This window comes from Podarcis tiliguerta (assembly GCF_965153285.1).
Source record: "Podarcis tiliguerta genome assembly, chromosome: 7".
Classification (NCBI taxonomy): domain Eukaryota; kingdom Metazoa; phylum Chordata; class Lepidosauria; order Squamata; family Lacertidae; genus Podarcis; species Podarcis tiliguerta.
Window position 1 is genome coordinate 23,125,924 of NC_139540.1, and position 12,664 is coordinate 23,138,587.

At 37.9% G+C, this 12,664-nt stretch overlaps 1 protein-coding gene across 7 annotated transcripts in view; it reads right to left on the reverse strand.

Moving 5' to 3' along the window:
- Nucleotides 1-12,664, reverse strand: part of VPS13B (vacuolar protein sorting 13 homolog B) — a 382,518-nt gene that overhangs the window by 41,246 nt on the left and 328,608 nt on the right. For all 7 annotated transcript variants that reach the window (XM_083450859.1, XM_083450860.1, XM_083450858.1 and 4 more), the window contains exon 43: nucleotides 4,367-4,528. In XM_083450859.1, coding sequence (XP_083306985.1) covers nucleotides 4,367-4,528 — 162 coding nt within the window. The remainder of the gene's footprint in view (nucleotides 1-4,366; nucleotides 4,529-12,664) is intronic.

Here is a 12,664-nt window from a genome sequence, read left to right on the forward strand (position 1 = left end):
TGCCTTGAACCCAATGCAAGGTCAAGAACTTTAGAGCAAATGCACAATTCAAATCTAATATATATATGTGTGTGTGTGAGAGAGAGAGAGATCTAGTGTCTCCCAATGAAGTAAAATCTTAACTACATTACATCAATGAAGCATTAAAAAAAATGAACTTTTATGGAGCTGGAAGAATGCTGGGGAGTGGATAATTTTGAGAAATTCCAGGTTAAAAAAAGAGAAGTCCCTCATACTCACTGGGATTTGCAGAGGTTTTTCAAAATATGAGAAAATAAAATAGAATATATATATTGCCTGTGCATAGTGACTATTAAATAAATTGTTTACTTTAAATCCAATGATTCAATTATTTATATGCATTTACTTCTGAAGCAAATGTGTTTTGAGATTTTAGCTTTGTACCGCCACAGCAAAACCAAAGGAATCTTAAAGCTCCTTTCATTTATTTATATTATCTATTCTAAACAGTCAATTACAACACCTCTCCTCAACTTTAATCAGTGAAAGAAAAATTAATACTTTAAATGATATGAATTTTAATGAAACCCAATCCTTTGAAAACTATTTATTTTCATTTAACTGAGCTGCCTTGCCATACTAAAAAAAACATTTTTGCAAAGGTTAAATAAAGTATTTTATGGCAACCGCTGCTGCTTAGTGCCTGTATAACAAGAAACATGAGCTGTCCAAAGTTGTGCAAGTGGATTTTCTTTCCCAGTAAGGGAATGTGGTATCTGAGACCTTGTCCTAACTCATTTTTATCCCCAAGTGTGAGTCAAGAAAGTCAAGTATGAACTAATGCCTAGAGGAAAGTCCCTGACTCCAAAAGTATGGATTATTTCATATTTCACATTTATCTCACAATCTGCTCTCAGAGTTCTTAAAATTCACTAACTTGGCAAGATGAGAATTATCATGAGGAATGAAATAACTTCAAAACTATGAAGTAATCTAGCATTCCATTAATCTGACACTCGAGTGGCTTGTCCATGCTTGGGCACCGTTCTGACCTCTGGATAATGAGTTCCTCAAGAACGTCTCCAGCAATAAAGAAATTTGGAATGTGCCACAATAAAATATGCACAACAATCTGAAGTCTTAATTAAGTTGCATTATTAATTTTGTAGAGTTACACACCCCACTTTGAAAAATTAGGACACGGTGTGAAAAAAAAAAAAACTTTGCTTATCTGAGGTGACAAGGTATCAAGATGTCCAGAGTTCTTTCCAGAGAACATAGCATCGTGAGTTCTTGTTTAAAATTCACAATACAAACTACACCCAGATCTGGGTGTGGGGATTTTGCAGCATTTAACGAACGGAATCAACTTATGCACGACAAGCGCCCCACGCTCCTGGTATGTTAAATTACCCAAATGGTTCATTTCTGAGATCTCAACATTCTGGTGACTTGGGAGAGGCGATAAAGTGTCAGCAGAACAATAATAACACAGAAAATATTACAAGGCTTGGGGGCCATTCAACAGAGTTACTCATTTAGTTCAGTTCTTGCCAGAAAACGTCCCAATAATCTAACTTTTGAGAGAATCAAGAACTGCTCTCCAGCCAGTGGTAGGATAAGCTGCTCCACGGCTGACCTGCTTTCCATGTCTCTCCCTTGCTCTGCTTCACACTGTATGCCCATTAGTTCTGGCACACCATTCATTCCTCATATAACAAGAGCCAATGTAGTCAGCTGACTTGTTCTGTCCCCTTCCAAAGAATAGCACAGCAACCTGAATTTCACAGACCTGATAACTAACAATACAAGGGAAAAAACCCTCAAACGTAAATTGTGTGTATTTCATTTTTATTCTTTTTTTCTGAGCTATCACTTGTAACTTCAGAGCAACCCTGTGAGGCAGGTTGATTATTCTTGTAGTTTGGGAATGGAGGACACATAAACAAGTCTAGAACAGAAACGGACTTCAAGGCTCCTAGATCCTACTCCTTAATATACAGGATAACACTTTCATCCAGATATTGTAGTTGCATCTCATAGGCAACCGTGTGATTAGAAGTAGAAGAATTCACATCTTAGCATAAAGCAAAACTGGTACTCCTGCAGGTAAAGGACTCATCTACCTATACATTAATGTGGCCTAAGAACATCTTGGATCAGAGTATATGCCCACTGAGTACATCATCCTGCTTCCCAGCATCATTACTGACAAATTTGTATCTGTAACTGTCTTGCAGTAAGGATACAATTGTGTAAATAATCTTTATATTTAAAAGACCATTTTGAAATCTCAATTTGCTTACACATAAACATAAAATACGTGTAAGCAAACTGAGAAAAAAAGCCCTATAATATATCATTTCTGACTTTTTACATTGTTTCCCAATTGTCTCTTACAGCCACCTATAAACCAGTAGCCATCACTCTTGTCGCAGTATAAATTACATTAGTTATGGAACAAGTATTCTACTTTCAGTTCCCACAAAAACCCAGAACAAATTGTGACCCTGGCTGTTTTTAGGTGCTATGGGTTTTGTGTGTGTGTGTGTGTGTGTGCGTGCGTGTGTGTGTGTGTGAGAGAGAGAGAGAGAGAATCCGATAACTATCTTCATGAATATTCACAAATGAGTTATCATATGCTACAGCACTGTGGGCTGATATTCACATCATCATTTACCTAGAAGGCACTTCTTTGCAGGAAAGAGCAGGTCACAATACATATACTTAACAGGTATGTGCATTGTATCACAGATATAAACGCTGGGCGGCAGCCTGCCATCATGCTTACACTGAAATAACACAGGGTCAAAAATCACAAGCAGGCTACCTGCTATATTCAGCAAAGAAATATATTTTGTGTAGGATTTTGTCATAACTGAATGTTCCTTATTCTGATTCAATTGCTTGTAAATGCTTGCAAAATTTACAGCTGGGAGACAAATGGCAAATGAAGCAAGCTTCCATAGCATCTCACTGCCTCTCTATTTGGCTTGACCAGAGGTAAAGCATAGCTAAAAGGTGAAGCAAGGAGCCCTCCCTTCTTAGATGCAACTTCCATTAAAACTAATTCTGATGTAGCAGTTTTCCTTCATGGTAGAATATAGTTTTGTATCCTCACAATGATTTCCATGTACGTTTCTTATGAACATTCCACTGCTGGAGAAAAGTTGAAAAATAAAAAAGCACGCACCAGTTGCCAAAGGAATAAAGGGCAATTAAAATGAAGACTTTTAAAGAAATGTTGAATAACTTCAAGCACTTAAATAAGTTGCCTGCAAGCTGATTTTGCCTGATAAGTTGCCTGCAAGCTGCAATCCTTCCTCATTAGGGGCTGCAGGTTATTCTGTGAAAACAGCAGAAGAAGCAGCAACAGCAGCAGCAATACAATATGAGACTGAGGGACTGGTAACCATTAAAACATAAGATGAATCAGAGAAAAATCCTATCATGTTCAGCATTCTCTTCTCTCAGTGGCCAACCAGATGTCTATGAAAAACCCACAAGCAGAACATGAATATGATAGTGCTCTCCTGCAGTTGTTCCACAGCAACTGAAGCATACTGTCTCTGGTACTGGAGGTGGCATATAAAAGGTATAGCCTTATCCTCCATCAATTTGTGGCCTTCTAAAGCCATCCAAGCTGGTGGCCATCACATCAGTTTAGCTATGTGAAGAACTTCCTTTTGTCTCTCCTGAATCTCCCAACACCCAGTTACACTGAATGATCCCTGAAACTATTAAATTAGGGAGAAAAAACCTTTCTCTATCAACTTTCTCAACACCATGCATACTTTTACACACCTCTACCCTGTCTTTTTTACCATTTTTCTAAACTAAAAAGCCAGAAGTATTATAAATTTCCCTCACATGGGAATTGCTCCAGCCCCTTGATCATTTTAGTGTCCTTTTTTTCTGCTCCTTTGGACATGCAGAGACCAAAACCACACACAGCATGTATTCCAAGTGTGGTCAACACCATAGATTTGCATGAAGGCATTATGACAGCGGCAATTTTATTTTCAATGGGAGCTATGTGTCCACACAGTTAGGATTAAAATACCAAAACCTGAAGACTAAATTCTCTCTCTTAAACCTGACAAATTACTGCTGTACTTTGGGTTCAGAAGCTTGCAGTTTTCTCTGTTTCTCTCTCTCTCTCTCTCGTTTCATTTGGAAAGGGTGTGGGTGTTCAGTTCCAAACTTGAATGAAATCTAAACACTTCTGGGTTTCCTCATCCATTTTGTTTATCTCTTGTGTCTCTTGCAGCTAAAGCGTGTGACTCCAGCTGGAATCTGGAAAGCTAAAGATAGCTGAATGCTTGAATAAAAAACCAGAATCAATGATTAAAACACCACCCAATTTTAACAATCGCTGCACTTGTAATGCTTTTTTCTTTCATACCTGCGGGGACTTGTGAGAGCGCCAGCTGTACTGGTGACTGTGGAGGCTAGCCAGCAAAACATTTTCATCAGTATCCACCTGGCCAAACCGCAGTGTCTCCTGTGTGTCATTACAGATTACAAAATGGCTGAAGACCAACTCTTCTGCCTCAGGGCACTGGTTCTGAAAGGAAAAGAATATGAAAGCCAAACAAGGGTCAGATTAATTGCAATATGTTTGGCAGCTGCCTGCCCAGTGGCGAATGTTTCTACACACAAAAAAAACCCCTCCCTTGTCACAAGCTTTTCCTACAAAACTTTATTTCTATATCATAAAATCACAAAGCAATTTATGGGTACCCCAAAATATATTTTTATGGGTACCCCCCAAATATATTTATATTCATTGAACTGTAAACCACAAGCAAAAAGACAATGAAATAACAACTTTTAAAAGATTATCTGAGCCAAATTAACACCAGAGACTACTGCAGAGAAGCGTACAGAACAGCCTGAGGAGATTCTATATAACAATACAAAACCTACTCATGAGCCATTATGCTTGGGGTTCCCAACGTACTGCCTATGGGCAACTTGGTGTCCTCAGACACCCCCCACAGTGCTTGCTAAGACCCCCCTGCCTGTTCCAACTTTCTGTATTTCTTTATAATTAAGGGATAGTTTTGTGCTTTTGAGATGGTTGTTTGGTTGGGAGGGAGTTGCTTGTTTTGTGTGGGAAGGTGTTACTTGATTTTTATCCATTTTGGGGGCCGTAGTGTTTTGTATTTGCAGGGGTGGAGTGTTTCTGAGCACTGCCTTTCTTTCTTTTGTGAAATGCATATCCTGTGGGACCCATTACAGTTTCTTAGATTATCAAATAACCCTCTGCATCCACACGTATTTCAGATGCCTGGGTTTGACAATAAAACCACTAGTTCAAAGACATCTGAACTGATATTTAGGATTTGGTGTAAGGTTTCTGAAAAATAAAATGTATTTTTAATACTTTCTGGAGCAAAAAGTAAAATAGCATCAAAGTCTGCATTTTCCTACAATTGATGTTTGATTGCATATACACCCTCAAACAAGCTCTCCTTTTTTAAAGCAGAAATGACAAATATCAAAATACCGAGATTGGATTTTTTGTTTTTAAATTTACTTCAGTTCTCTAAACTGGTCTTAGCCCCACTGTTCACATTTAGCTTCCAGAATGCTCTGTTGCGTTGACTTAAGCAAATACAACTTACTCAAGTCCACTTTGTGCAAAGGGTCTGTGGAGTAAAAGAGTAATTTGATGCCATATCAACTCACAAGTGTCCTGATATGCTTCAGTATTCACTCTGAAATGTTTCAGTATTCTAGAGCAAGGTTCCTGTATTAATATGTATATACAGAAGGGCAGGTGCGGACATGAAACACAACATGGCAAATCCACTTTGAATTTTTTTTTTTTTTTTTAATGCACACAGACAGCTTCTGGCATTTGAAGTATTACACTCCTCAGTGTACTTTCAAAGTTTGTTTTAGATTGTAGAAAATATCTCATGGTCCTCCCTCAGTATAGTGATCATCCTTCCTGAACATCCACGTGTATCCTCTGATGCTCTGAGTGATCAGACTTGAGCTATGAGCAAACTGGGCATTTTCCGCTGGTAATATTGTATGAATGATAGGCTTACTTGACGGTTGATATAAATTACCAATGTCTCAGGGGTTCATTAATCCCTGTAACTCACTGCATTATGGGAATGATTTGATGCCAGCAGAATATGGCAATATAAGTCCTTCAAGGAGATCTGTATCATTGACTTAAAATATTCCTATCCAGTCCTTCCATCAGCTTGAAGCTACCTTCCAACTCACAGCAGTCTCTTTTCCAACAATGTAATACTGTATACCACATTATGAAGAACTCTATTTTGGTTTCACACATTCCGTTTGAGTCAATATAATCCAAGCAATGTTTTCTTTCCCTTTTTGTTGCCTTTCCCCTCAACCATTTTGACTTTCCCTAACCATTCCTCCACCACCGCCCCACCCCTGGGTTGGCTTGGCAGCTTCAAGATGGCCTTCAGTCTGTTAGAGAGCTGGATTTCCCATTGTCCTTTTCTTCCATAGTAGCATCTTCTCCTGGCACCCGTACCAACACAGGCTCTTCCCTTGCTGATTACAGCTGCTTCAAGATTCTGTCAGCAAAATGCCAGAGAATGCGTAGAAGCATATAAAAACAAGGAAGATAGCCAGGTCTCTCTAGCCAGCCAACTCCTTTTTGGCCACTAGTTTTTCACAGAGCTCAGTCTGGTAGCTGCTGTTGTCAACACCTCATTTTGACCAAAAGAAAAAAGAAAGAGAAATTTTGAGTTCTTGGGTGTACAAAATTTCCACACATTAAATGAACGCCCCCCCCATCATCACACACAAAGCAGAACTTGGTTTCTATGGTGACCAGATATTCAAATGTGTATACAGTACTTCATTTTCCGTTATGAGTAACTATGTTCTTACTGCATTCCTGCATTTCAAAAACATCTCCCCTTGGCTTTAGTGCTTTCTTTTCTAGAGAAGGAATAAAATATTGGAGGAATGGCAGGAGTCATGTTAAGACATATTTCTTGCACCCTTCCCACGTAAGTCTAGGGTGACAAGGCATCCTATTTTACAGAGAACAATACTCTATGTGAAGGGCTGTGCAGTTAAAAGTGCTGTTTAAAATTCAAGAATCCTAAGAGAGAAGTTGCCCATCAACAGATAGCAGCGCCTAGAAAACGGAATGAGAAAGCACACGGGTCACCTGTTTACAGTCTTTCCTGCTATAGTGAGATGCATTGTGTATCTATTTAAATTATAATGTTACTAAATACGCATCTATGCATATACAAATTTTATTCAAATCCATATTCTCATTTTGGATGATACACTTCCTCTTTTTGGCCATGTGTAAGTGCTCACTCTATATAGGCTGCTTATATACCCACCTTTTACTTTCTCCAAAATTTATCTGTAGATGTACGTCCATCCGCACACGTATTGATTAAAACATGCTGACATCCAGCAAAAGATAACAAAAATACTATCCAATTCTAGAGAATATGGGGATGCTGGTTTAAATGCTGTCCCCCAAGGTGGCAGGTGAAAGAGGTGTAACCAGTTAAGTAGGGCAAAAAATGGGTGAATGCAGGGAAGGGTACCAGAGGTAGCTGGGATAGAACTAGATTTAAGGGGATTTTCCTTTGGGAGTTCCAAAGCCATGGGCTCCATGCTACAGTATAAATCTCGGTGTTTAATTTGGCCCTGTTCTCACCAACATATTCTATACAGAAAAGGTCAGCAGAACAGCCAAAGACTCGCATTTTGTAAGCAGGGAAGACTACTACAGAGCATCTGGATGTACAGTGTATCTGAGGAAAGTAAGGCCGACATTCCTGGTGCCACTTCAGAGCACACAGTTTGTTTTGGCACTCTACAATGGTGGATCTATTACTTTATACTGTCAAGCTGCCATACCCACATGCTCAGAAATCTACCCACAAACATGGATTTCCTTGTTACAGATTTATAAAATGTTCTTCTTTAAAGGAAGGATTTAAAATCTAAAGAACTGAGTATGTTGCTATCAAGTACAGATAGGAATATATAAAGCATTTCCCCCTCAAGGAAGTATCTACTGGATTTTCTTGTTAAATCTGTACCCAGAAAGACTGAAAGCTTAGCACTGCAACATGTTTAAAATTCATCTTAGTGGAATAAGATAATTTGAAGTTTTATTGTCAGTTTACTGAAGTGAATATTTTTGCATGGTTATGAGCTTAAGCCTATGAGCAGAAAACCCATGTAGAGAACAGATGAGTAATATCAAACTCCTTATACTATTTGAAAGCGTTTTTCTTTTCCTTATGCATGAAATTGTCAGTGACATCTTACCATACTCGGATGTAAAACCTCATGGGGTTAGAGGTAACAGGTTTGGCTTCCACTCTAACAATCAGCCCAGATTTACAGGACAATCATATGCATGCATTCTTCAAACTAAGTTCCGCTGAATTGAATGGGATTTACCCCCAAATAGATATGCAGTTTTTGTTAATGAATTTGCTTGTTATTGTAAATCTATGCACTCAGTTATTACCTTCAGTGGAGTCCAAGAGAAACAATCATACTTTTAAAACCTGTGTAGCTGATATAAATGTTTGTGCATTCTATTTGTATTAATATGTATGTAATACATAAATGTACACATTTATATGTAATACTATGCCCCAGTGCATTGGTTGCATGTCTGCAAAGCCCTTACTGCTAGATGGTGCCAAATGGTATATGGAGCCCGCCCACTTATGAGGGGGTCAGTACATAAAGCATAATACACTTCTGGCCCAGGACCACCACCTGGAGAAAAGAGTGGTTCCAGATATACAGCAGTTGGCCATCCCTAATCTAAAAGAATGGAAACAGGATGGTCTCCAAGAAGCTAAGCATCTGTTTGGGAGGGGGCTGCAACAGACTGGATCATCACTGTGCAAATCAAAGTTCTAGTCTACACTGTAATGTCAGTATATTTATCTTCTAGTTACTAGCATAGATACAGCAGCCCAGAATAAGCTCCATAGATTTAGAAACTGCATTTGAAGCGATTAAATATCACTTTATGCACTATAAAGTTATAGATATATATTTGTCCAGTTGAGACTTAAGATATAATGTAATATTCAAATAGGACCAGCTAAAATAGAGCTACTTTTTCCATACAAGAATTCTTGTATTTACTGGTTATTTTAACTGAAGGATTGAAGGGTCATTCCAAATCTAGTGATCCATTTTTTACCTCATGTCATCCAATTTTCTTAATATTTTGTACACTTGTGGAATGATCAGAATCAAGTTTAAATTTTAAATTTTAATTTCTTTTATCTCATCCCGTTTTAGAGTTATGAGGGTTTGAAATTTCAAAAAATTGACACTTTTGGCCTTGCCTGATTACACAAAAACCATAAAAGCTCAGCCCAGAATTAAGATATTTCAAAACTAAAAATACCAATCTTCATGGGCCTTAATATGATATGTCAAATGATATGTCCAAAATTGTAGTGATTATGTAATATTTCTAAGAGCTACTTGCAAAATCTCATCTTGGGATCTCAATGGGATCACATTAAACAAAAATATTTTGTACATACATGTCTGCCTTATTGGGTTCTATTTAGGAGTAATGGGCTTTCTTGGAGTAAAATATAATAGAATAAACAAGACTTCAAACTATAACATCAGCTATTTCAGGGATTTCTTTAGAAAGTTATTCAATTAAAAGATATCTGAAAAGCTAGTCAGGCTTTTCTTTTAAAAATGTATTCCAAAACAGTGATAGCTTGCTGTTGAATGATAGAATTAATGCTTTGAAATAATTGTTGTTAGTACTTCATTTCATGAACATTATAACAAAATACATATCAAACAAAATTATGACACTGCTGGAACTCTTTAACTGGTGCCACGATAACATCCTTTCTATCTAGTTATTATTTTCAACAAATGAGGAGTATAGAAAAGAAGAAATGTTCCTAAAATGACACTTTGAAAGAATGAAAGCGATCAATGGAACACAAGGATTTCACCACTTTGTTCCATCTACATCCAGTTCAAGAGAAATTGTGACCAAGGTGTATCCCTTTAGCAATGAGAATGAGACGTCTGACATTGAAGGAAGTGGGGCAGGCTAAGCCTGATATATTCTCAGCATGTATTTCTGAGCTCTTGGAAAAGAGAAGTATGAAAAGTCTCAGAAGAATTTTGGTGTTCACAGCCCATGAGACATTCACTGAAATTTTTAGGCATGGTGATGGTCACTAGAAATCCCAGCATTCCATGATTTTAACACATCAGCTTAGGCTGATTGAGTCTGATGTGTTTAATTAGGCATAACTGGATTGCAATTTTAAAAAACAGAAGGAAAAAGATAGGTATGGGAACATGTTTAGTATGGCCACAGTAAGGTAGTTGCATGTGTACACTGACTCTCAGTCAGGAGTGCAAAGAGGCTAAACTTAACCAAACTGGGCCAAGTGATTAGATGCACAAGAACAAAACATAACATTTATAGAATAAGACATGGGGGGGGGGGCTTTAAAAAGCAAAATATTCAACAGCAATTCAACACCCCAAGCTGTCTATGGGCAGATCACTTTAAAGAGAAAAGGCACCAATGTCATCTAGACTAGATTCCTAGACCTCTATTTTCCCTTTGGGAGATCTGGGGAGTATCATGAAAAAAAAAAAAGGAGAAAAACAAGCCTAATATACTCCTGAACTACAGACTTTCACCAACATATAGCTCTCTGCTCATTTATCTGTTTCCAGTTAAAGAAATTTTCCTGGTAATGTGGTGCAGTGCAATGCAATGAGAAACCCATATTCAAGGCCACCTTCTGTCACAAAGCTCATTGGGTGAGTCCACTGTCTTCCAGTCTATCTATCTTACAGGGCTACTGTAAATAAATAATTCTATGTATACCACCCGTCAGTTTCTTGGAATGAGTATTAGAGCTATCCATGTATGTAGTTTTGGAGGACTTAGACCTATCACAGCCTCCTTCAATCTATAACCCTTTTATTTGTACTTGTCAATTACTATATCAGACAAGAAGAATAGGAATAAATATATTTCCTTTCAAATGGGGAAGTGCCACAATATAGGCTTTTACCCAATTAGAAGGACAGATACATGGTTTGTTCCTCTGCAGTATATCCATTGTGTTAACTTTCTCTTCCTGCTTCCTCCTTTCTCTGAGCCCAGAGAGAAAACAGCATATCTCTTCATACTACCTGCTTTCTTTCTTGCTTATGAACGCCCACTCACCCATTGTGTAAAAACTCTGTAAAAACTATGTATGTGTAGTTGAGGCTGCACTTTTGTCTGATCTAATTTTAAGGCAGGGCTGATTAAGCAGCTATATTTTGGAACTTCCTAGAAGATAGGAAATGTCCTGATGGCCACATGTACAGTGGTACCTCGGTTTCCGAACTTAATCCATTCCGGAAGTTCGTTCTTAAACCGAAACCGTTCTTAAATCAAGGCACGCTTTCCCTAATGAGGCCTCCCACCGCCGGTGCCCTTCCACGGTTTGGATTCTGTTCTTAGACTGAGGTAAAGTTCGCAAACTGGGACACTACTTCCGGTTTTGCGGAGTTCGTAAACCGAATCTTTCATAAACAGGGCTGTTCTTAAACCGAGGTACCACTGTATATCATTGTAGGATTTGTCTGCTGGTTCAAGAGGTTGCAGAGCATGGTAAAATATACCACTCACCACAATCCCATCTGTGTCTTATATTGCACATGCAATAAGCTCATTGGGTGAGCCTTCCCAATCACTGTCTTCCAGGGTAAACCATCAAATGAAACTTGTCGGATTTAAACACACGGATTTCTCATATTTAAAAAGTAGCCTGTAATAAATTCTGTGTCACTTTAGAAATTATTTTAACAAGAATGTGTCTGGTGGGATGGTTTACATTTCCCTAATGAAATATCCGGGCTTTCTTACTTAACTGACCCATTCACCACAGAATTCATTATCCCTATATATGTAGCCCTTTGCAATAATGAAATACTATGGAATATGTGGAGCTTCTCCACTATATTTCATTTCAAAGAACTATTTTTAAAGCAATAAAGAATTATGCAATTGAAGCAAATAATACATTTTCACATATTTTCATTTTACTTATACAATCTTGCTGAATTAAAAACCACCTATATGCTCTATAAATTGGTTATTTTTAAATGAAATCTTACTACAGTTCAAACACAAATCTGATGAGGGGATAGATTTTATTGGGCCAATCTTCTGTTGCCAAGAAAGTGCACATTTTCAAGACTTCTAGAACTGCTTTCAACAATAAACGATTCAAGTCTGGCATTTAAATGTACCTTATTAACAATCAGTTGATCAATCAGCTGAGTGAAGTTAAAAACGTTTCTGTTCCCTTAATTTCAATGGGAGAGTTATGCAGGTGCTTAAAATTAAGCTAAATCGTTTTGGCTAAATTGTGCCCGTGGTCTTTTAGAAGGCATTTTCCACTGCAAGATATTAGACTCTTAAGACTGTTACCTACAAAAGAGAAACAATGCTGGGGGGGGGGGGGAGGGAAAGATTCATCATCTTGGGATTTGAACATGTGACCTAGAATTACAAGCAAAGAGGCCGATGATGTCTTTAAAGCCTAATTCTACTTCTAAAACTACCATCATTATTTAGGGGGGGAAATTAGTCTGCATATTGGCAGAAACAAATACTGACAGAGGCTTCTGTTAATCTTGAACTCTTGAC